This window comes from Solanum verrucosum, unplaced genomic scaffold (assembly GCF_900185275.1).
Source record: "Solanum verrucosum unplaced genomic scaffold, falcon-dt-bn FXZP01000032.1, whole genome shotgun sequence".
In the NCBI taxonomy this organism is placed as follows: domain Eukaryota; kingdom Viridiplantae; phylum Streptophyta; class Magnoliopsida; order Solanales; family Solanaceae; genus Solanum; species Solanum verrucosum.
In genome coordinates this window covers 2917581-2942274 of record NW_026020569.1, presented here as the reverse complement: position 1 = coordinate 2942274, position 24694 = coordinate 2917581, and the positions used below count along the sequence as shown (strand labels likewise).

Below are 24694 nucleotides of genomic sequence, written 5' to 3'. Positions count from 1 at the left end.
TTTAAACCTATATTTTCAGCTATATAAGTAATTTAGTTTTTGTATTTGTAAAAAAGATTGGGACATCTATGATAAATTTTACGAGAAAATTAGTGAAACATAAATAAATTTGACCATCAAAATAATAAATTTTAATTAGTTGTTGAAACAAAAAGTATAAAAAAAAATAAGTGTGAGGAGGAACAAAAATACCCACCCCATATGGATTATTTTTTTAAGTAGGCGTTTGGCCATGCGATACTATATCACGGTATGATATTGTGAGATGAAATCAGCGTTTGGACATGCGATTTTACGCTGATTTCATCTCATGATTCCATATCATGAGAGGTGATACCATATTCTCCAAAAACCATGATATGGAGTTATATGGTGATTCTATATCATGATTTGAGATATTTTAATACAATAATTGATCCATGAGTTTATATTTTGTTAAAACAACCTCACATTTATATCTACTAACCATTTGTTTCATATGTAAATAAAATTTATAATCACATCATTACTTTTTAAAATTTATTATTCTCACCGAAACATTTTGTCAGCTTGTTAGTTTTATCAAACAAAATAACTTGTTGCCAATTGAGCATCAGACCACGCGGGTTCAAATTGAGGAGGCTTTGAGTATTTTTCTAACCATCATTGCACGAAATGATAGTCAACGCTCGGCAGGTAAAACTTTTCAACATTCACTTGAAACAATTAACCGGCATGTTAAAATAGTTGCCGAGGCAATTAGCAAGATGGCACCAACATTTATGCAACCAAAAAATATGACTGCTGTACATTCCAAAATTCGACATAATACTCGATTTGGCCTTGGTTTAAGGTAAAATTTCAATCACATTAATAAATTTATTTTATGGCCTTAATAAATGCACATTTATATTTTATGTGTAAGTTATTAGTATTTAGTTACATATTTCCTATCAACTTTATTTAAAGAGATATTATTTATTTTATGACTTTGCATTGTCTTGGAAACACTATTTTTATTACTCTTACAAACATTATTTTTATGAAGTGCATTCTATAATGCTTCCAATTTATTTTATGTTCACTAAACTAATATTGACGTATTTTTTATTTGGTAGGATTGTGTTGGTGCGATTGACGAAACATATATAGAAAGGGAGGTTCCTAAAGCGGTGCAACAAGCATATCGTAATCGCAAAGGAAGAACATCACAAAATGTCTTATGTGCTTGTGATTTTGATATGCGATTTACCTTTGTTGTTGTTGGTTGGGAAGGTACTGCATGTGATAATAAAGTACTTGAGAATGCATTTGTTGAACCAACATCACAATTTCCATTTCCACCACATGGTAACTTTAAATTACATCTTTAGAATAAATATTATTTATTTACACAAAGTTGTCTCATTTATGTCACATATGTTTTTAGTAATTCTTTATAAAATATTTTTTGGTAGATAAATATTATGTTGTTGATGCTGATTTCCAAAACACAAAAGGATTTTTAGCTCCATACAAAGGACTACGCTATCATTTGCAAGATTACCGAGAAAGTGAAAGAAAGCCTCAAAATGCCAAAGAACTATTTAATTATAGGCATTCATCTCTGCGCAATGTGATTGAACGAACTTTTGGAGTTTGGAAAAATAGATTTAGAATAGAGAAAAGACATAAAGACACAATTAAAGTTGTTCCGTATTTGCATAAAGACACCTTAACTTTCAAAGTGTCCTATCACCCCACATAACTATTTAATATCGTTGCCCATTCCCTCGTCTGGGTTGTTACCACAACATGAGGCGCGTCATTCAGTGATTTCACTGCCATGGACCAGTTTAAAAGTGCCACGTGTTATTTTCTTTCTTTATTATTAATTATTTAATCAATTCATGTCATCTTCCCCAATTTTAAACCCAAAAATAGTTGTTGGTAGCCCTATTTTTTTGATTTCATAGTTTTTTCCATAGCAAGATCAACGTTGGTTCTCTCTGTTTGACGACTTCATCATCTTTCCCAAGAAAATAAGGTAGAAATTCGTTTTATCTTTTAATTTCCAATATAAAACGTTAATTTAAAATTTTTTATGGTTTAATTTCTTTTGAATTTTGTGATTAGGTTTTGATTGAAAATGTCAAATGCAATGTTGAATCATATTTGTAACGACGAGAAATCTTTTCTATTTCTTCAGATTTTAGGGAAAGTTGAGAAATAAGAAAAGAAAAGGAGAAACGACTTTTCTTCAAAGAACAGGGTCGGGTCGGGTTGATTTCTATCACAGGGAGTAAGCAACACACGCCACTACATAGACGAGGAAATGGGTCAAAATGGCCCATTTACAACGATATTAAATAGTTTTGTGGGGTGATAGGACACTTTGAAAGTTAAGGTGTCTGTATGCAAATACGGGACAACTTGATTGTGTCTTTATATCTTTACTCTTTAGAATACTGAAACAAGGCATGAACCATTATGATATTGATACACAAGTGAAAATTGTCATAGCTTGTGCAGTGTTACATAATTATTTGCGAGAATACCAAAGTAGTGATGAAATATTTATGGTCTATGAACATGAAGATATAGTTGCGGAGGATATTGACCAACAAATGACTCAAAGTAACAATGTTGGTTCGTCTTATCGGTCACATGATCGAGAAATGCAAGTTCAATGTGAGGAAATTGTCCGTACTATGTGGGAGGATTATATTAAAGACTAGTACATTACAATTTATGTTCAATTTTTTTAATTAAATTAAAGTTAGGTGAAACAATTACTTAAGTGGAGAACAATAACTTTGTAACAATTTATTATGCGATTTTATAATTTTTTGTTTATTTGATAAGATTGAATAAACAATTGGGGTTATTTTAATAGTTTTACAACTTATGGATTTTTTATGTTTATGAGAAAATATACAACACAAAAATTCAATATCGCATGTCCAAACAAACCTTCAATTTCATCTCATGATTCCATATCATGATACCATATCACATGACCAAACGGACCCTAAAAAAATAAAAATTAAATTTGAATTAATTTTTTTCACTTCTGTTAGAGAAAAAGGGTATACACGAGTTATTTGTCTAACAAAAATATGGATATATATGAGTCACTTTCTTAATGAATGGTGTATCAACTCTAAATGACAAAGTTGAAGGGTATATCAAACTTTTTTTCCAAGAAACAAATATTGCAATGCCAACTACAATTTAAATAAAATTAAAGTCATAATAGATAAAAGTGTATTTTAACGTAATTTCATTTGACATTTATAACCTACCATTTTGAGTGATACACAAATAACCACCTAACGTCTATACAATATTAAAAATAAACAAATAGACATACATTAAAATATAACTATTCAATATATGTACAACTAACCACTTATATCTTACATAGATTATAAGATATACTATTTTTATAAGTTGAATATAAGATATATCATTATTAATTATTTCAAAAAATCAAAACCAACAATTAAATCCAAAATCGAGTTTACATTTTAAGCAAAAATAATCAAATTTGTCTCTACAATAAAAAATTAGTAATTTTATCCATTTTTATATCCTGATTATAATTTTACCATATTATTATCTAGTTATTTGAATTAAGTCATCTAGTTTTGTTTTTTGTTCTTGGTGTAACTCGAATACAGAAAAATTTAAAGTTATAATTAAAAACAAAAAGGTAAACTTGAATATTATTTCTCGATAGTTAACAAGTGAAATTCATAATTTTAAACTAAAGCTCAACTAAATATAAAAACAAATACAAAATAATTTACTAAACATTAGAAATATTCAATTTAGAATAACACACCTTTTTTTTTTCAATCACCCCTCCAATCAAGGAATTTTATTTATTTTTTTGATAAAAAAATAACTAAATAAGTCACTATTAAAATTAATTCATCAAAATAATACATTTAAAATTATTTTTTCTTACAAACTAGTATAAACATATTTTTTGGGCTACATTTTATTAAAAAATCTTTAATGAAAAAAAGATAAGTTCTAATGGAGTAAACAAACATAAACGTACATGTCAATAATGTTTTATAATTCATTATTTTAAGACACGTTTTACAATAAAAATGTTACTCAAAGTTATGTTTTAGTGAAATTACCTTGTTTGAATAAAATGTTAATGCTCTTTCAATAGAGATTCACCCTCATATAATTCGTAATAGAAAATTTTGTATAGTTAACAACTGAAATTACATGGAAGGCAAATATATTTGTGTGATGATGGCAAATTGATCAGATAAAACTTTACGACAAATACAACATGAACAAGAGTATCAAAATTAACAATTGAAGCTACATGAACTATTGACAACTTAATTGTCTACGTGAAAAATAACTTTTGATGCAATTGCAAGATCAAGAACAGTAAGGAAAAATAACTTCTTGTACTTTACTACAATGTCAATTAATTCTTTATCTCTTTTAATATAGACATTTTTTAATAATTATTTTGTTTATTTACTACATCACTTTTAATTCAATAACTTTTTTAAATAGGATGAAGAGGATTATTAACTTCTTTAGCTGGTAGTCTAATATTTAACAATCAAAAAAAAGTTGATAGTCTAATATTTAACAATCACAAAACTGATAGTTTAATATTTGAAATGGATATGTACCTAAGCTACAAGAAAAAATCTCCAAATTTCCTATTGCATATTGAGTATGAGGAAGAATCTCTATTGAAAGAGTGTGATTATTTTGTTCAAACAAGGTGTTTCAATATTAACGCTATAATCGTAAAATGTATCTCAAAATAACGAATTATAAAATATTACTAATAGTAATGTTTAATACCTGTTTACTCCGTAAAATATAGACTTAAAGTTATTGAGAAACACATTTATATTAATTTTGGTAAAATTCATAAAAATATATTATTTTAGTAAACTGATTTTAATAATGATTTATTTTGATAAAAATTCCAAACCAAAGCAAAGATAAACAAAGAAAAGAAAAAAAAGCGTCGACGCCCAAATCGCGCACGGCGGACAAACCCAACCGAGTTTTCTCACAGCGGCAGAAATTGGCAACTTTTTAAAGCCATCTAAAGTGGTATGCTGGCCGTCCGACTCAGACTCCGGTGTTCCTCCATGGCCGGCGTTGCTTCTTTTGTCTCATCTTCATCGGCTTCTGCATCATCTATAGCTAGTAAAAAACTCTATTTTCAAGTCAATTCCAATCGGCAGCTCTTCAATAGCAGAGTATCTCTCACTACGCGAATCCCTAATGCCTCAATTCGGTGCTTCGCTTCCTCCTCTGGTCCGACTAGCAAAATTCTCGTTCAAAATCCCATCGTCGAAATGGACGGTAATTTACTGCAGTTGAGATGAGTGCAAGCACATCTGTAATTATTCATCCACTCTTTAACCTTTTTTTTTTTGTAGGTGATGAAATGACGAGGGTTATATGGAAAATGATCAAAGACAAGGTATAATTATTGTCAGCTTCTGAATATATCTTTTAATTTTGTTTTGACAATTTTTCTTATTACGCTTCTAAATCTTTTGTTTATTTTTGCATTATGTGGTGGCAGCTAATATATCCTTATCTAGAGTTGGATACAAAGTATTATGATTTAGGTATATTGAACCGTGATGCCACTGATGACCAAGTTACTGTTGAAAGTGCTGAGGCAACCCTGAAGTAAGTTCATTTACCTCAATGTCTCGCACTGAGAAATTCACTGCTTAAGGTGATTAAATGTTGTTTTTTTCTCCTTCAGAATTGAGGCCAACTTATAGTTTATTTAAACAATCAGTTGAAGTAGATTAATGTATTAGTTTGAGAAGTTAGCTATCTTTGCGTTGTTATGTTTTGCCGTTCTTTTTGTTGTTGTTGCAAATGCTTCTGTATTTCACACCAAAGCTAATTGTAGTCAAATAGCACTTAATTGCTCAAAATATTCTAGTTCCAAATTTGAATTGGCTTATACTCCTTTATTGTGCAGGTACAATGTTGCTGTGAAATGCGCTACTATAACACCTGGTCAGTTGTCTTTTCCAGTTTTAGAAAAGCTTTTGAGAAAGGTTAAAGGAGGAAATTTCTGCGTGATATTTAAATAATAAAGGTTCATGCTTTAGTCCAAATGTTTCATTTAAATGGTAGTTTCCAAATCACTTATGGCTCTCTCATATTTCAGCTATGAGAGTTTGGATTTTTCAGAGTACATGAAGCCCCCGTTTGACCATAGATTTTGAAGTTGAAATTTGAAAATTTGAGTTTTTGAAGTTGTGTTTGGACATGCATTTTACTTGGAAATTTTGTGAGTGGAAGTCCCAACTCCCCAAAACCCCAAAAGACCTTTTTTTAGGAACTTGAAAATATCTGAAGATCAGATATCGAAAATCTGATCAAATTTCATGGCCAAACAAATATTTGAAGATCAAATTTCAAAATCTACTCCCAAAATCTATGGCCAAACGCTAGTGAAGTTACATGGAAGTTGGCAAATTGCACTATGACACTTTCTAATTCTCCTACTATTGATGCTTCAGATGAGACCAGAGTCAAGGAATTTGGGCTGAAGTCTATGTGGAAAAGTCCCAATGGCACAATCAGAAACATTTTAAACGGTGTGCATGCAACTCAATTTGTTTGTATCTCAATGACAAGGTCTACTCTTGTGTATTATGTGCATCCATCATAATATGATAGTGTCTGGCAAGTACCGAGCATCTTATTGGTGCAGCAAGGATACTTTCCTTATCTGTAGATGCTTTTATGTTAATCTCAGGAAATATCAAAGGTGGTAGATAAATCATAAGATATCATATGCTATTATTGTACACGGAGTGACAGTATACATTTCCCATGGCATTACATGGAATTTAAACTGAATGATTCATTGTACGTTAAGGTAACTCTAGCAGGCTTTTGTACGATAGTTTCTGGGAGTGCCAACTCGACAATATGTTGGACTTGTGCTATGGGTTAAATGAACAGGTCATTAAATGATACTAAAAAAGAATACATACCTAGAATGTATGATCCTTTGTTAATTGGACCATATCAAGAAATAATTGAGAAAAAGTTCTCACCTTCATTATACCCTGTTTTGTTATTTGTTATTTCAGAAGTAGCTGGTTCCAATTCGAGTTTTCTACTTGTAAAAGAAAGAAGATAAATAAGTGGATGCCTTACTTTCTAAATTCATTATCCTTAATGGCTAGAATGATGACAGTTTCTGTCTTCAGGTACTGTTTTCCGGGAGCCTATACTATGCACGAACATTCCCAGGATTGTTCCTGGTAACATCTTCTTGATCTAATTTGTGGTATACATCCAATATCATCAGTCTCGTTAGTACTTAACTTCTGAGATCTGCAGGTTGGAAGAAACCCATTTGTATTGGTAGGCATGCTTTTGGTGATCAGTATCGTGCCACAGATGCAATTATTAATGGGCCCGGAAAGCTCAAAATGGTTTTTGGTGAGCTAGTTGATTTCAGTCTGTATTTATTTTATGAGGCAAAACATACAGATACAAAGCATACTCATGCCAATACTCAACTTGTTTGTTAATTTTTATTTTCAGTGCCAGAAAATGGGGAATCCCCTATGGAGCTGGATGTTTATGATTTTAAAGGTCCGGGTATTGCACTTGCCATGTACAATGTTGACCAGGTTCTTCTGCACTATGCTTCGATGAATGACTATGCTATTTCACTTCCAAGCCTTTTCCTCTCTCTTGTATACTCATTCTTTTTCTGTGGTGAAATTTGCTAGTCAATTCGAGCGTTTGCTGAATCATCAATGTCAATGGCATTTTCAAAGAAATGGCCTCTTTACTTGAGTACAAAAAACACAATTTTAAAGAAATACGATGGAAGGTATCCTTCAATTTATGCTGATCAAATCATTTCCCTTCCAGCCCTCAGAAAATTTCCCTCTCTTCTAATTGAAAGGGGATGCTATTTTGAATCTCCAGAAAATATACTTTTTTAAGAGTTTAGCTGAATTATTCACTGTCAAATTTGATTGTGCCAGGTTTAAGGACATTTTTCAAGAGGTATACGAAGAGAAGTGGAAGCAACAGTTTGAGGAACACTCGATATGGTTGGTTTTTTATGAGATTAATGAGCAGTTTTTGTAGTTTATTTCTGGAAAATGGTTGCATTATTGGTCAAAAGCTGTCACTGGCATATAGGTATGAGCATAGACTGATAGATGACATGGTAGCTTATGCATTAAAAAGTGAGGGTGGATATGTTTGGGCATGCAAGAACTATGATGGAGATGTCCAGAGTGATTTGCTCGCTCAAGGTGATCCTCATGATTGTACTCTGTTCATTCTGTTCCTTTGAAATTCATGTCTTAGTTGAAGGTTTTGATTTGGCGTGATGATACAGTTACTATATCAACTTCTAAAAGTCTAACTTAGCCTATCTTTGTTTATTTAGGATTTGGTTCTCTGGGCCTCATGACTTCTATATTGGTAGGTATCTTCCTGTTAAGCTTTCTTTATAGAATATCACACCCATTGGTCCTCTGTATAATATAATGTATCTACTCTGCAGTTATCTTCTGATGGCAAGACATTAGAAGCTGAAGCAGCTCACGGCACTGTAACAAGACATTTTCGGCTGCATCAAAAGGGTCAAGAAACTAGTACAAACAGTGTTGCTTCCATTTTTGCATGGACAAAGGGACTTGGACATAGGTGAGTTGCTGCTATTCTCTAACCCATTTGTTACTTTTACTGATTGGGGTAAACTTTTGTTCATTGTTACTTACTTGGGTAACTGGTAAAGTTGCTGACATGTGACTAGGAGGTCACACGTTCGAGCTATGGATATAGCCTCTTGCAGAAAAACAAGAGACCCTTGTGGTCCGTCCCTTCCCCAGACCCTCCTGCATAGCAGGAGCTTAGTGCACTTATTTTTCATAGTTGGGACATGTTGCACTATTATGCACTACTTGATCCCTCTTCCCCTTTCTGCTCTCTCTCTCTACACACTCACTCTAGAGGCTTTCCTCTTCTTTCCTTAATTTCTTAGGATTGGGTGAGGTTGCCTGTCTACCTAAACTATAATTATTTTTGCTTGCGCCATCACGTGAATCAGTTTTTCTGGCTTGGTGATATGACTATTACTAAGAGTAGGTCGAATAATGAACTGATTGCCTGCTTGATATCATGTTGTCCCTATAATTAGAAAAAAAAAGGGAAGAGTAGTGGATGCAAAAATGGATTCTGTACAAATTGTGTTACTCCTTGTGTCCCGTATAGTGGGTCTGGTTTTCTGCTTATAAAGGAAATTAAAATTTATTCCTGCTCTTTTCCATTTTTGCTCCTCTATAAATGAAAGAACTCTCCCTTGAGCAAGAGCTGAGAAGTATTTCCGATGTTTTTGAGGAAAGTTGAGGAATGGAAAAGGCTACTTTTGTTATGGTGAGACTATTGGGGCACTCCAAAAGCAAACACAATACTGGTGTTCTATTCTTTTTCCATTTATTTTACTTTTAGGCAAGTGGACATTATCTAATTTGACAGAAAAACTAAAGGTGGCTTTTAATTTCTGATTTCAATGGATCTGTCTCTTAATGCCTAAAAAATACACACTATTCTTCTGCAGGGCTCAGCTTGATGGGAATCAAAAGTTGTTGGAATTTGTTCACACCCTTGAAGCTTCTTGCATTGGGACAATAGAGTCCGGGAAGATGACTAAGGACTTAGCTATATTAGCTCATGGACCCAAGTAAGTGCTGGTTTCCTGCTTCAGTGTCATCTGTACGGCATATATAGTCCAGCTCTTTTTCTTTACTCCACACATGGAATTTCTGATATCTCCTCTAACTGACTGTAAACCCTTAGCCTACTCCTGGGTAAGGACGGAGTCCTCCTCCTTTTGGTATTTGGTACTCAAAATACCAAGTATTTCGAGGTGCGCGAAAGCTGTATCTAACACCACGGTTATTTTTTATTTTTTTTAAAGTAAACAATAAATTCTACATCCCAAGTCACCTTGAACAATTCTACTAAGAAGTTTTCACCTTCTTACTGATAAATTATTTTTTATGAAAAATGTTTTTGACACTAAGACTTGATTCAGTTAGTAAGATAAACCAAATGAAGAGGTGTTAGTTAACATGAATAGTCTGCGACTTCTCTCTCAATTTCAGTGAAACTCAGTATTTGAGTAATTATACTTGTGCAGGGTGTCAAGAGAATTCTACTTGAACACTGAAGAGTTTATTGATGCTGTAGCACAGAAACTTCAAGAGAAGCTTCATGCCTCGGTGCCTATTTAAGTTATCCTGGATTATATAGTGAGAACATGTATGAGCTGAAGAAGATCATGAGCAGCATCCTTTTCACAGTGAACATAACCCTATGCACTTCCCGTTGACATTCTTTACTCTAGTGTTTGTAGTCATTCAGATACGAGATAGCAGGTGGCTGAGTGTTCCATTTGTACTTCTCCTCAATGGGTTGTGTATATTGTCTCGTTTGAATTAGGATCCTTCATAAAAATCCATTTTTCGAGTCATCTGTCAGCACTGTCATTGTGCTGGTGTTCCTGAAACACACTTGGTTACTGAGGTTGCTATTGCAAAAATCAGCCAAGCTCAACAATAAGGAATAATTCTTTTGAATAGAAAGAATCATATGATTACTCTAATATATCGTCCTCTCGACTCTTGGCAAATAGCTCAGTTGTTAAAGCTCCACTCTTGCAATTAGGTTTTTGTTACTGTTACTTTGTTTGTTGTAAACTAAAGCGTCATTAATAAAGAGATGTCTGCAACAGTGAACTGTTGCATGAGTGTTGGCTCACTCTCAAAACTCCTCCGACATGAATAGAATCAATTATCTTGTTCTCTTCGGCGTTCTTTCTATCTACCAAATGTAAGAAATGAAAGCTTTTATTGAGTCCATAGCTGAAAGGGAAAATTTCAAGGAAATCAACCAAAACGGAATGTTAAAAATGGGACAAACCTAAGGGGAAGAATTCTAACTATATCGCGTGGATGGGATAAGTTTATCTTTGAAATATTTTTGTATTTGAGCTTCTCTAATTCCTTTTATCCAATATAATGATAATATTCCTAGTAACTCCAACAGTCTGGCAGTACTTGCACCTTGTCTCTTTACTGATTACTGATAAATACTATATAACTAGAATATTCAATGTTGGCAATAAGCCTCTTTAGAATATTGCTAAAGTGATTCTTGAACAACCTTAATTTATGTTCTAAGAATATAAAGAGGCATGCAAATTGCAACTTTGAATATTATAAAACCCATTAAAGCCCCACATCATTGGTGCTATTATAGGATGACGCAAGAAAACCAACATACGTACCTGTCTAATTTGTTTTCATATGGTTAGAGGTGAGTTAAATATTAATCCGGAAGGATAATCATTTTTTAATTGAATTTTGAATAAATCATTTATGCATATTATTTAATTTAATTTTTTAAATAAGTACTGCTCCCTTGATGATTGTAGTAGCACTAAGCACTTCGTGACGTGTTCCAATTATGACCCAATTTATAAGTAATCATGTCTTCTAAAATATGACCAATCTCAAATCTTTTTAGAGCTACAAATTCAAAATTCGTACAAGAATTGTTGATTATAATGGTGGCTCCGCTCCTTGTTACCTGATAAGATATGATAATTTGAGACATACTTTTGTACTGCATGCAAATAATTAAGAATTTTCTATTATTGCTAGTAAAGATCAATCTTTATATATGTTATGCATATACAAGTTGTTAGTGATAATGCATGTATGATGAAAGGCCGCCGAAAGAAACGAGGTGACCAACTTTGAATTATAAAAAAAATGTATTTTCAATAGGGATAAAACATGAGAATCGTACCACGAAATGATCAGTTACATACCTAATTCTGTGAAGATCTTTTTATATGGTGAAATTATTTTTTTATATTATTTATACCACTAAACTATACTAGGTCCTATTAACCCTCTAAACTATGCAAGAATCCAATTACTGAATTTTATTCCTAATATGAGCCACAAGTTGGTCCAGACTAATCAACTTGTATATATAGAGCTTTTTGAAAGGCATTGTTAACCAAAAAATAAGAAGTGTCCAGTCTAAGCTAATCGATTGAAGATGGTACTTACCAAAGCCAAGGAAACAATTACTGCCAATCCAGTTGTGGTCTTCAGGTAATTAATTTCTGTTTGATTGTCAAATGTGAACCAAGTGTTACTATTAATTAGTTTTTGTTTGATCTCAATTGAATTCCCAGCAAGACGTACTGTCCCTTCTGCGTTAGTGTCAAGGATTTGTTGTCTAATATCGGTACTTCCTTCAAGGCCATTGAGTTAGATTCTGAAAGTAAGGCATCTTCTGCTTCAGCTTAGCAATTACAATCGCACTACTTTATTGATACAAAACAAAATTAAATGACTTTGTTGTTGTAGCGGATGGAAGTGAGATTCAGGCAGCACTGGCTGAGTGGACTGGTCAGCGAACAATACCAAACGTCTTCATTGGCGGGAAGCACATTGGTGGCTGTGACTGTGTGTCTTCCTCTTTGTTTTTTTAACTATATATGGTTAAATTCCTTGACATAATCTTCATAAAAATAATCTTAAGATTTACTTGGGAATTTTAATTTGCAGCCACAACTGCTTTGCACAGGGAAGGGAATCTTGTTCCTCTGCTAACCGAGGCTGGAGCACCTGTTAACTCTTCTACAGCTTAAGAGGATCAAGTAGTTGGTTGTTTAATGAATAAACTGATTTTATCTTGTCTATAGTTAAGTGATAATTAATAAAATGATTTATGTTTTCATATCGCAATTCCAAATTAAGAAATTCAGTTGAACCTCATTGCTGAGTCAAAACAAAGACGCACAATAGACAGAGACAAATCCAATATTTAAAGTTTATACTCTTTTAAGACATTTGAGTTGATATGCAATAATAACTGCATTTGTAGGTGGTGAATTTTTAATGCCTAAACCAAGTTATTAAGATCCCTTTGGTTCCTGCACAATTTAGAAACGGTTACTAATAGATATAAATTCCATCAAAGCAACTAAATAATCACAAAAGCAAACAGAACCTATACCCGCCCACTAAAAGTTGTATGTATATCCACTCAGTTACCTTCCTGTTCTTTAAATTTCAAGAAATATGATCGAACACATGGAATTATTGAAGCTCTTCTTGGAATCTTGAACCCTAGACGCAGTACATAGTCATAACAAATCATCAATAACTCTCACCAGAAGTTCTATTGAATCTGCAATATCAACTAGAAATCCTCAGTTACCTTCCTCTTATTTGAAATTTCAAGAAACATGATACAAATTTGCACTGAACCTGTTAAAACTTTAAAATTGGCATTAAATTCGTTAGATCTTTAAATTTATGAGTAATAGTTTCTTACTATTTTCGTTAGTTTTTACACAAGAATTTATGTTTTGTGTATAAAATATTAATCCTTCTTATTTAAGATTTAGCCGAATTTGCTAGTGAAATTCAATTCGGTTAAATTCTTAATTCAATCGGCTAAATTAACAATTCATCTAGTCATTTCTTCAATTGCAATCCTAGCCACATTTGCTTCCCAATCTAACAACTTTCAAATCCTGAAGAGCAGCCCAATTCTCTTTCCAGCAACACCAAATCGGCCCAACTTCCCTTTCCCATACAATATTTCAGCCCAGCACCTCAATACGGTCCTCAGAGACCCAACCCACCAATACGAACAACAATACATACGTATACCCCAGACCCCGCCTCGTCTTCTTCCTCGAACCCACCAGTGCGAAACCCAGCAAGCCCAGACCCCGCAGCGTCTATTCGCTCTTCGTACAGTATTCCGGCCTTCATCGTCGGAAGAATCTGTAGCATCGGCATCTGTAAGTATACTTCTCACAACTCTATGTAAATTCTTCGTCTCTGAATTGGGTTTTTCACTGTGCTCAGAAAAAAGCATGCTTGTTTGTAGTTACTTTGGGTTGTCATGGTATACCAAAAGCTTAAAATTACAGTTCGATTTAAAAGATTTTTTTTTTCAAAGGAAAGCAAACAGAGCACAAAAAACACTAAGAAAACATCTGGCCATTTTTCCATCTTCATATTTCCCAGTGGCTGAAACCTGTTTCCATTAAAACTGAGAGCATAGAAGAATCTCGTACATACTCTGTTTGATTCTGGGTATTTTCTGTCTTTGAAGTCGTTTATAAGAACACATATCAAGGGTATGTAGAGTTTGAAAAAAGTGAGTGCACAACTTTATACTTATTTATAATTCTGTTAACTTATTGAAATCATGAGATAAGAACACTATGTTTGACAAATTGTAATCAATACATAAGAAAGGGCTTATGTTGAAATTAGCAGACGATACTAGCCTTGCTATATATTACATTGCACATATTCAATGGATTATATATGATGGCTGAATAGGACTAATTTCTCTGAGTGGCTTAACTGAGGTTAAACAGGTTGACTAATTTTAGGTCCAGTGTTTAGTTATGATAATATGATATTTTTGGAGTTCTTTCTGATTGTCAGTACAGGTGAACCCAGGTTTTCCTCTGGTTTCTGGTGGTTTTTACAAGAGTCTGTCATAGAACGTGCTGAGAACTTGATCTAAAACTTATTGTTTGCATTATCTAGAGGATGTAGACGATATCAAATTGTACTTTTTAATGCTAAAAGGATGATCATTATTTCAAGTAATTAGCCTAGCGGTCAATAAACTGATAAAGTGGTTAAAATTTTTAGGGATTAGTGTCCAAATCTCAACATAGAGATAAAAGATTAGATAATGTTATTTGGTACTTGTATTGGTGGAAGGAACAACCATTATAGCTGATTTGAATGCTACCATTATAAGAAAGGCGAGATGAGACAAATGCATTGAGGTGAGCTCTGCTGAGGTATGGAGCGTCCCTTATGGCATGAGCTTGGGGGTAAGAGAGCAAAAATAATCATATTAATTAGGAGTTGAAGCATGATCCTAAACAAGAAGCTTAATCAACCTGATGAAAGGATTAATATGTGAGCAGTACTTTACTGTATTTAGATTGGCCTCCGCATCTAGATAGGCAATTATTCTTAATCATTGTATTAATTTGAACTATTCAGAGTAGTAGAAGAGAAAGCACGTATCTCAATCCCGAGAAAGGATAAAAGGCCAAAACAATTCGTTTCCCCCCTCTAAAACTTGGGCAAATGACTTGATTTGAATTTCATAGTACTCAAGGTTTGGCACATTCTTTTAGGAAAAGGCGTGGGACAGTACATAGTTTCTAGAAGAAATAGTGCCCCTAATGCTAATGGGATGTAATATATAGCAAGCCTAGTATTCTTTAACTACAAGAAGCATTGCACATTTTCAATGGATTTCTTAAGACAAATACAAGATTTGGATTAAAGCTATAGGGTTGACCGAACCCGTAAGCTCTAGGCTTGACGAATTGTTAAGGTTACAGTTCTGTTTTTCAAGCTGCATATTTTATTGGGTTTCTGCTGTTTCCTTTTCCGCACTTTTGAAGCTCTCGAGTAATTATTGGGTTATGTTTGGCAGGTAATTAAGATTCAACCATTCTAAATGATTCTTCCGATTGACCCAGCAAATAAATTATCGTTTAAGCGCTTTATTAAAGATGGAGATTTGGTCATTGTGTATGAGAGGCACGACACAATGAAAGCAGTGAAGGTCAGTGAGGATGGGGTTCTGCAGAATCGTTTTGGTGCTTTTAAGCATTCTGAATGGATAGGTAAACCTTTTGGGTCCAAGGTTTTGAGTAACAAAGGTGCTTTTGTTTACTTGTTAGCTCCAACGCCTGAGCTATGGACGCTAGTACTGAGTCACAGAACCCAGATTCTTTATATAGCTGATATTAGTTTTGTTGTTATGTACCTGGAGATCGTTCCTGGTTGTGTGGTTCTTGAATCTGGTACTGGAAGTGGATCTTTGACAACTTCGCTTGCAAGGGCTGTTGCCTCCACTGGCCATATTTATACCTTTGATTTCCATGAACAGAGAGCTGCCTCAGCTAGGTAAGACTCTAATACCTAGGAACTTATTTGTGGATTTACAGTCATTAAGTAGTCAATTGTTCTAGTTTGATTTCTATCAAGCTTTTGTTGGTTTAAGTGCATCTACTATCCTTTACAGTCATTCTAGTGCAGAAATTTAGTTTTAGAAGATGTTTAAAACTCATGTTAAACACATTTTTAGTTGTAGGGCACTCCTCAAGAGGTTATAAAATTTTATCCTTCTTTTAACTAGGGCTCTTTCTACTGACGAAGAACATTTTCATAGGATTTCTTCTTGTAGCAAAATGTTTTTTTTCTTCTTTTTGCTGTTTGATTAAGAAGTGATAAGGTTTCAGGAGTTGGCTCTAGAGTGCCACGGGAAAGAAACATCTTCCCATGCAGCCTTTATGTTGTAAAAGTGTAATACTACCACCATGTAGCATTGTGCACTAGCACAAAAATGTTGCAAGAGTTGACAGAGAAAATTTGTTCAACACTTGCCTCTTCATGCAAATATAATATCAATTAGGAAAAGCGTTCTTTTTCCAATCAACTCCGCGCACCCATCTAAAAGACGAAGAATGAGATAGAGGAGCTCATTATAATTTTCATTTTATGTGAGTTTAACTCGGTGTTTAAAATTTCCGCATATAGGGAGGACTTTGAAAAAACAGGGTTGAGCAGTCTGGTCACAGTAGGAGTAAGAGATATACAGGGCGAAGGGTTCCCTGATGAATTTTGTGGGAGAGCAGATTCAGTATTCTTAGACCTTCCTCAACCTTGGCTTGCCATTCCTTCTGCTGGCAAAATGTTGAAACCAGATGGGGTATTGTGCTCCTTCTCTCCATGCATTGAGCAAGTACAACGCTCATGTGAAGCACTCAAATCACAGTTTACAGGTAAGTTATTTTCCTGGAGACTTGGCCTCATTCAGTTTAAAACACTACTATAGAAACTACAGACTCTCATGTGGCAAGTGTTTTTGATTTCGTAGATATAAGAACATTTGAAGTACTTCTTCGCACCTATGAAGTTAGACAAAAGATACTAGAGAGCTGCCCAGTAAATGAAGGAGATTCTATTGAGCGTCCTCCACGGAAGAGGAGGCAGGGTTCTGCTGAAGGAAGCAATGGGACTGAATGTTCTTCTTCTCCTACAGTGGTGATTAGGCCTTCTGGTGAGGCAAGAGGTCATACTGGCTATTTGACATTTGCCAGACTCAAATGTTTTGTGTAGTATGTTTCAACGAATATCCAATTTTTGTGGTCGGGTACACTGTCCGTCCTTTAGATGTTGTGCTTATTTTTTTTGTTGATTCTACGAGTAGATATCAGACAATTTTGTCTTGAGATTTAACAAAAAGGTAAAGAATTGCTTCTACTCGGAGGGTATTTGTTTTCGATATTATAAAACCTTCTTTATGTCACCCTAGGGGAATCAGATTTTGTGCTACTTGCATTGCCTTTTTTTATTAAAAAATTAGTTTTATACAACTTTCAGGTTGAATTGTTAAACAGAATGAGTTACCATTGTTTAGAAAGTACTATGAACTGACTTGGATGGCATAACATACTTGATTTTATATCTTTTTTTTGGCAGTGAGGATGTATAGCTTCATCTAGGTAAAATATCAACTAGGGGATGGTCAGGTTATTTTTCTGGAATAGCAAGTTTGCTTGCTATACATTATCAAAAGCATGTTGAATGTCAACTGAACCAGGACAAGCTATATTTTTTGAAAAAATTACTTAAATACACAACACTTTTTTACCTATTCTCAATATTTCCCTACTCTTTTACTAAAATACAAAAATCCCTTATTTTCCCCCAATTCAACTTAACCGGATACTTTATTAGTTTAAGTATCCGCCCGTTATTAATTAAAGTATCCGCGCTGCTATAATATGCATCCGCCCGTTAATTAAGTATCCGTGCTGCTAACAACTTAATAATTTAAGTATCCGTCCGTTATTAATTAAAGTATCCGCGCTGCTATATTAAGTATCCACACTGCTATATTATGTATCCGAAAAACACTAAAAAAAGGGATTTTTGGTAATTAATGAAAGAGTAGGGAAAAGAAGTAATTTCTTTCTTATACTATGTCATTTGCCTAATTTTTACTTATTTTTTTCTTCCTCTTGTTTTCACTTTTACTATATTTTTCCTATTTTAAATTACTCTAAATTTTATATCTATAGAAATGATCCTTTTTTTTTTTTTTTTTATCAAATATTATTTGCAAAAATTATAACCAAGCACAACTCCAACTTCAAAAATTTCATACAAGGTAAAAAAAAATGTTGCTAATTTTTTAAATAGCATATTTGATGGTATGTTTGAGATACATTAGTCAAGTTTTAAAAAATACATTTAGATTTTAAATATTCTTTACAAAAAGTATGACCAAATACAATTTTAATTTCAATTTATTTATTTTTAAATAAAATAAACTAAGCAGAATTGTTAATAGTAATTGTGGATTAAAGGAGCCGAATCGTTATTAGTTGTTTCAGTATCAAACAATTGAGGAGAGGTTGTGGCTGGACGGAATATTTAATTTTCATGACTAACTATTGAAAAGCTATTACATGGAAAAAGAGGGAAAATAAAGTATGTGTGTGTTAGTGTGGCATTGAGGAAATTGGAAAGCCACATGAATAGTCGATTGCAAGTCAGGTCACATTAGATGGTGACCACAAAACCTCTCGTCTTAGTGCATCTCCAACCCAAACACCAAAATTTGGTATCAACTCTATTTTTGGTCAAATCAACTTTAACCCACTGCACCAAATTTTACACAAAAAAAATATTTTTTTCTCTCTTTTTATTATTATATAATTATTTCTTATTTCATAAAACAATTTCTTTCTAAAACATTCACCATATATAATTCATATTATTTTCTTTTATAATCGTTTAATATAAAATTATTTTGTACCATAATTTTTTAAATAATATAAATTGCTAGAAAATATTATACATTATACATAATAATGGATAATACAAATAAAAGTGAAATCATTAATGAAATACAATTAAATAAACATTACATAATTGAAAAAAATATTTTAAATTCTACATAAATATTCAACTTTCAAGATCACTACGGTGCTCTCATAAATGCTCTATTAATGTATTACGTAGTTCAAAATGAGCAATGTTTGCATTTTTAATTTTTGTGAAGGTTAATTGTAGTTATATCCAATTATAATTTATAGTAGAATTTAACATAAATTTAATTTTTAAAAAAAAGTCATAAATAGAAAAATTAATTTATAAAAAGGCTAAATTTTATATCTAAAATTAATATTATAAAAATATTACATAAAATTTAATTAAATATACAAGAGATTTAATTAAAACATACAATTTATATAATGTTTAATTAAAAGTTTGTATAATGAAATAATATTAAAATATTCAAAAAGTGAATTGGTGTGATGAATAGTGTTACATCAAATTTAGTGTAAAAATTAGTGTGGGTTAGAGCTCAAAACACCAAATTTTACACCAAATTTAAAATTTAATGTAAAATTTGGTGTTGGGTTGGAGATGGTCTTAACCCTTGTCTCATTATTCAACAATACCACATATCCTTCACTCCCTTAATTCACACGTGATTCTTTTCTGCCTGTCAACATAAGCACCCCATCTATGTAAAATGTCATTCAATTTTTTTGTCTTCCTTTATTTTTTCCTTTATTCTTGATACTCAGCATCCTACGTGGTATATATTGTGTGATATATTACATAAATTTATAGGTGAAATTCAATAAGTGAAGTTTGAGGTCACATATCTATAGTTTAAAATAGTCTACGAATTTTGTTGAGTTAAGCTTTAGACAAATAAATTGATATAGCATAAGTATTTTTAAGGTCTCATGAAATAAATACCAGCTATATATAATCATAAGCTCATTTTCCTGGATGAAGCTGGTTTTGCAAGTTGTTCAATCAAATTCGAAATGTCAAATGCCAAATGAACTTTGTACAGACTGTTGAAAGCGAAAAAAAAAGGCAAATAAAACTCTGTACAAATGTGGCAGAGGGAGCTTTTCCTGCCACATCAATAGTCATCAATGCATGTCAGCTAAATACATTTGTGACCATGGAAATAATACTAATCTTCATTTTTACTTTTCAATGTCATAAATCCCCACGCGGGCCCGTGTCCACTCTTTTCGTTTTAATTTATGTCACATAATTAAAATTTTGAGAGTCACTTCATTTTTTAAAATTATTAATTATAATAATTTATAATAATTTCATAAATTTTACTTTTAAAAAATTTGATCTTCTATATTCAAATTCACAATAAAAATCTAAAGTTTAAATCTCAAAATTAGAACGATACGTCAATATCATATAAATTTAAACAGAGAAAATACAATCCAATAATAGGGTTATGGCTTAACCAAAAAAATCTGGTCCCTTATATTATGAAGGGGGACATGCGTAACAGTATAAGATATTTAAGGCCCAACCAGGAGAAATGAAGAGATAACTTTGACCATCTCCTATTTATCTCTATTTTATTTTCTATATATATTTGGAAAAATCATTTTCTCTAAAAAAAATAATTAAAAAATTTAGTTCAATAAGAAAAATAATTTCTCTAATACAAATAGGAATATCAGGAGTATTATCACTAATATTTCAAATTTATTGTTTTCTTTTCATCCACACAATATTTTCAGCCTCCACATCCTGCTCATATAGTATTTTATTAAATTACCAAATAAATACTCTCAAAATAATATTTTTAGATTAATTATTTTAAATTATTTCCTCTATTTCATATTAACTGAATTTGTGAGCAATGCACACTTATTAAGAAAAACATTTAAGGACATACTTTAAATAAAACTTTCCACTATTGTCTGTTGTAATCATAAAATGTTAGTACTTTTTAAGTAGTTCAATTTACCTATTAGAATATAATAAATTTCATTAAAAGAAAAAATAAATATAAAAAAAAATTCAAATATCCATCGCTTTCAATTAATATGAAATAGAGGAAGTAAAAAATTCAATTATTTTCCAATAAAGAACATCTTCCATAAAAAATTTCCATCCTATCAAACCCTCGACATATAAAATGAGAGGGAAGGAATATAATAATAATATAATTATGGTTGCATCTCCTCCCTGCTGCCAACATAAACAGCCGATATATGTATAATTGAATGTCCAATGGAAGAATGTCAACCATCAATGTCGATATAAGCTGTTTCGAACTAGATTTAGCTCTCAACAAAAAAAAAATGGGAACCTCTACATTTTACATGTCTCTTCCCACACCATTTCTAAAGCCTCAAAAACCTTCCAATCAAATCTTTATTACCAGTAATAATAAATTCAACTCAGCTCTTCAGCGTTATGCTTTGCACAAGCCAAAAAGTTGTTCGATTAAAAAAACTAGTGTTCCTATTCTGGTAAACAATTCATGTAAACTGGATCTGTTCAAAGTTAGGGCTGTAGCAGAAAATGCAGGAGAATCTGAGGCTGTGAAGCCCAAGGAAGTGATACAGACGCTTCAACTTGGCGCGATGTTTGGAATTTGGTACCTTTTGAATATCTGTTATAATATTTACAACAAACAGGTACTCAAGGTTTTTCCATTTCCGGCGACTGTTACGGCCTCACAATTTGGCTGTGGGACGTTGCTAATACTCTTTATGTGGGGATTTCGTCTTCATCCGATACCAAAAATCAGTAAATCTCAAGTTAATCTTTCTCCTCTCCGATGCCTCTTTGTAGTTTTTTTTTATGTATTCTGTTTATATTGTTATTTTGAAATTCAGTATTTTCCTTTCAACCCTGCTTTGATTACACTTATTTTGAACAACCTCTCTATCCCACAAAGTTAGATGCAAAGTGTGCATACATCCTACTCTCCCCTGACCGATTACATAGATCACTGCTGTTGTTGTATTTTCTGGTATTTTGTTTACAGAGAATAGTTTTCATGAGAAAAACTGTATGAGATACTTCTTTTAATAGTTATTTTAACCTTTAACTTCAAAATACTTGCTTCGACGTCTATTGATCTTTACCACGCCAAAATTCATCAAAACACAGTCCATATGTTAATATCATTATTAATTTTTTAATATATATTGTTTAACATTTTACACCGAAAATGACATCCGGTCATATCAAACACACGTAAAATGATCCATTTTTCATATATGAGAATTTTGTTTTCAGTACAACTAACTTTCTTTGTTTTGATTTATATATTGAATATCCAGTTTAAAGCAATATTCACACTAGCTGCAATTCACACATTGGGTAATGTTTTAACGAACATCAGTCTTGGGAGAGTAGCAGTTTCCTTCACTCACACAATCAAAGCAATGGAACCATTTTTCACCGTGCTTCTTTCCGCGCTGTTTCTTGCAGAGGTATAAATTTTTTGCAATCTTACCTCTTCATGATACATCACATTCAGTTGATTTGGTTTATAAGCACTTTAGTTGTTTATTAAACACGTGATATAAGCTATAACCGCGTAGCATAACTTTATGGAAACACCCTCATGTATCTTTGTGACAATGTGATTCTTATCCCTTTGTGTATTACATTAGAAATTCAGTTTATTTAGCATCTATAATGATGAGCTTGTTGTGATCCTCTTGCACATGTAGCGGCCATCTCCTTGGATTGTATCTTCTCTGGTTCCCATTGTTGGTGGAGTAGCATTAGCATCAATGACAGAGGCCTCTTTTAATTGGTATGTCTCTCCCTAATTTTGTACATTTTATCGTTTCGTTTCTGTAGGCTAGACCGGTCTATATATTGCTCTTTCCTTGTGCCTATTTCGCTGTAGGGGAGCGGTTCATAGGTGTACCACCTTTGTAACTTCATGGTATAATTTATGGATCGACCAGTTCTTATTTAGAAGACTCCAATTTCCTAACTGTTGCGCTATCTACTCCTGTTAATAGTTTTGCACATTTGTTGTTGTTATTGTGGGGTCCTAATAGCAAGTTATACATTGATTCTGAACTCTCTGTCTTTGGAACAGGATAGGCTTTGGCAGTGCAATGGCTTCCAATCTGACTAATCAATCGCGTAATGTATTTAGCAAAAAATTCATGGATAAAGAGGAGGTAACACTAAACATTAAGATGCTAGGAAAATAAATATTATCAATTATTCTAATATCATATGTATTCAAATTCAGACATCTTACTTCTAATATTAAAAAAAGAGAGTCATAGCCTTGGGGTGTGGCCCTTCTCCAGACCCTGGTGAAAGAAATATGATTCGGGCACTGGGCTACCTTTTTTAGTCTTTACTTTATCATATTTGTTGGAGATGCAATATTTTGTCTTGTGAAACCATTAACCAATAAAGATTGTCTAATAGGAGGCATTGGACAATATCAATTTGTTCTCTATGATCACAATCATTTCATTCATCCTTTTGGTACCTGTTGCCATTTTGATGGAAGGGATCAAGCTTACTCCATCCTATCTACAATATACTGCTGTAAGTAGTAGTAGTATATATTAACTTCCAGCTATGTTTGAAGTGATTTTTATCTTCTACTTTTACTACAATGTGATTCATTTTCCGTCTCAATCTAGGCAAGCCATGGTTTACATGTCAGAGAACTTTGTGTGAGACTTCTTTTGGCTGGATTTTGCTTGCACAGTTACCAACAGGTTAGCATCCTGTAAATTTACATGATAATCTGCTCTGTTTGCTTTAGAGCCTTCTGAAAAGTGAAAACTATATCACTAAGCATCATTATTCTGACTAGAAGCCGATGCAGCCTTTTTGCAATAGGTTCAACTGAACTCGGTATTTCCGACTCGGAGCACAGCTATATGTGTGAAAAACCATAATAATTTCTGAAAATATTAAACTGTACACCCGTAATTGCAAAATGAATATAGTGCCAATAACCTTAAAAGTTGAACCCGTCAAATTTGAATATGTTGGATCCGTCTTTCATTCTTACTTGGTCTTTTTCTTTGTGGAAGGTTTCATATATGATACTACAGATGGTATCACCAGTGACGCATGCAGTTGGTAATTGTGTGAAGAGAGTGGTAGTCATTGTATCCTCAGTCATCTTCTTCCAAACACCCGTCTCACCAATTAACTCCCTTGGTAAATATTGATTCTCTACTTGCGATTTTTTATTTTTTTTTAAAAAAGTATATCAGTTTCTTAATATCTCTATTGATTGGTTGAGTAGTAATTATCTAGCTTGAGAAACTGTTCAATATTTTCAGGGACTGCTTTGGCTCTAGCTGGAGTCTTTCTTTATTCAAGAGTAAAGAGATTACAGCGGAAGCCAAAAGTTGTGTGACAAGTGAAGAAAATTGCCAAATCCTGTAGCCATAATGCTCTGTAAAGAAAATGTTAACCAAAAACAGGAACTCGAGGATTGGGTTCGAGTAATAGGAAGATGAGGTCAGGAACTAGCAGAATAGTTTGAGAATCCCAGTCAAGAATGAAAGGCAAAAGATGGTTATTGCATTTCAAGATGTGTAATTTGTACATCAGTGCAATACTTAAATCAACTACTAAGGCCTATGACTGAAACTGAATTATTCTGATCTGGCTCATGAGTTTTGGAAATTTATGTATCAAAATAGGAAACACTTTCATATAGAAATATAATTTCAATCCTTTCTTCTTCTTTTTTAACCTTTGATCATTGTCAATCAGTCCTTTGTTCA

The 24694-nt window shown here is 32.8% G+C and overlaps 4 protein-coding genes across 4 annotated transcripts; all 4 read left to right on the top strand.

Moving 5' to 3' along the window:
* Window positions 1-4992: 4992 nt before the first annotated feature.
* Window positions 4993-10497, top strand: LOC125811088 (isocitrate dehydrogenase [NADP]). Its single transcript, XM_049490581.1, has 15 exons — window positions 4993-5322; window positions 5400-5443; window positions 5549-5658; window positions 5963-6000; window positions 6510-6587; window positions 7209-7262; window positions 7342-7443; window positions 7549-7637; window positions 7740-7843; window positions 8001-8069; window positions 8161-8276; window positions 8414-8448; window positions 8531-8673; window positions 9587-9709; window positions 10169-10497. The coding sequence occupies exons 1-15, from the start codon at window positions 5070-5072 to the stop codon at window positions 10260-10262; spliced, it is 1452 nt and encodes a 483-aa protein (XP_049346538.1). The 5' UTR covers window positions 4993-5069; the 3' UTR covers window positions 10263-10497.
* A 1599-nt stretch (window positions 10498-12096) lies between these two features.
* LOC125811099 (glutaredoxin-like) lies at window positions 12097-12697 on the top strand. The gene is made up of 4 exons (XM_049490592.1): window positions 12097-12155; window positions 12239-12327; window positions 12414-12512; window positions 12615-12697. The coding sequence occupies exons 1-4, from the start codon at window positions 12100-12102 to the stop codon at window positions 12695-12697; spliced, it is 327 nt and encodes a 108-aa protein (XP_049346549.1). The 5' UTR covers window positions 12097-12099.
* A 999-nt stretch (window positions 12698-13696) lies between these two features.
* On the top strand, window positions 13697-17376 carry LOC125811134 (uncharacterized). The gene is made up of 4 exons (XM_049490629.1): window positions 13697-13861; window positions 15538-16013; window positions 16647-16891; window positions 16987-17376. The coding sequence occupies exons 2-4, from the start codon at window positions 15562-15564 to the stop codon at window positions 17226-17228; spliced, it is 939 nt and encodes a 312-aa protein (XP_049346586.1). The 5' UTR covers window positions 13697-13861; window positions 15538-15561; the 3' UTR covers window positions 17229-17376.
* A 3767-nt stretch (window positions 17377-21143) lies between these two features.
* On the top strand, window positions 21144-24653 carry LOC125810858 (phosphoenolpyruvate/phosphate translocator 2, chloroplastic-like). The gene is made up of 8 exons (XM_049490354.1): window positions 21144-21721; window positions 22250-22402; window positions 22646-22731; window positions 23026-23110; window positions 23370-23492; window positions 23591-23668; window positions 23990-24119; window positions 24245-24653. The coding sequence occupies exons 1-8, from the start codon at window positions 21182-21184 to the stop codon at window positions 24319-24321; spliced, it is 1272 nt and encodes a 423-aa protein (XP_049346311.1). The 5' UTR covers window positions 21144-21181; the 3' UTR covers window positions 24322-24653.
* The last annotated feature ends 41 nt before the right edge of the window (window positions 24654-24694 follow it).

What these genes read in the sequence shown, in the direction of transcription:
- LOC125811088 (XM_049490581.1), top strand. Translation starts at nt 5,070, where the DNA reads ATGCTGGCCGTCCGACTCAGACTCCGGTGTTCCTCCATGGCCGGCGTT. An exon ending in TCCCATCGTCGAAATGGACG is followed by an intron (nt 5,323 to 5,399) that starts GTAATTTACTGC and finishes TTTTTTTTGTAG; the next exon opens with GTGATGAAATGACGAGGGTT. An exon ending in AGTGCTGAGGCAACCCTGAA is followed by an intron (nt 5,659 to 5,962) that starts GTAAGTTCATTT and finishes TTTATTGTGCAG; the next exon opens with GTACAATGTTGCTGTGAAAT.
- LOC125811099 (XM_049490592.1), top strand. Translation starts at nt 12,100, where the DNA reads ATGGTACTTACCAAAGCCAAGGAAACAATTACTGCCAATCCAGTTGTG. An exon ending in CATTGAGTTAGATTCTGAAA is followed by an intron (nt 12,328 to 12,413) that starts GTAAGGCATCTT and finishes TTGTTGTTGTAG; the next exon opens with CGGATGGAAGTGAGATTCAG. An exon ending in GCACATTGGTGGCTGTGACT is followed by an intron (nt 12,513 to 12,614) that starts GTGTGTCTTCCT and finishes TTTAATTTGCAG; the next exon opens with CCACAACTGCTTTGCACAGG.
- LOC125811134 (XM_049490629.1), top strand. Translation starts at nt 15,562, where the DNA reads ATGATTCTTCCGATTGACCCAGCAAATAAATTATCGTTTAAGCGCTTT. An exon ending in CAGAGAGCTGCCTCAGCTAG is followed by an intron (nt 16,014 to 16,646) that starts GTAAGACTCTAA and finishes TTCCGCATATAG; the next exon opens with GGAGGACTTTGAAAAAACAG. An exon ending in ACTCAAATCACAGTTTACAG is followed by an intron (nt 16,892 to 16,986) that starts GTAAGTTATTTT and finishes TTGATTTCGTAG; the next exon opens with ATATAAGAACATTTGAAGTA.
- LOC125810858 (XM_049490354.1), top strand. Translation starts at nt 21,182, where the DNA reads ATGTCCAATGGAAGAATGTCAACCATCAATGTCGATATAAGCTGTTTC. An exon ending in AATTCATGGATAAAGAGGAG is followed by an intron (nt 23,111 to 23,369) that starts GTAACACTAAAC and finishes ATTGTCTAATAG; the next exon opens with GAGGCATTGGACAATATCAA. An exon ending in CTCACCAATTAACTCCCTTG is followed by an intron (nt 24,120 to 24,244) that starts GTAAATATTGAT and finishes CAATATTTTCAG; the next exon opens with GGACTGCTTTGGCTCTAGCT.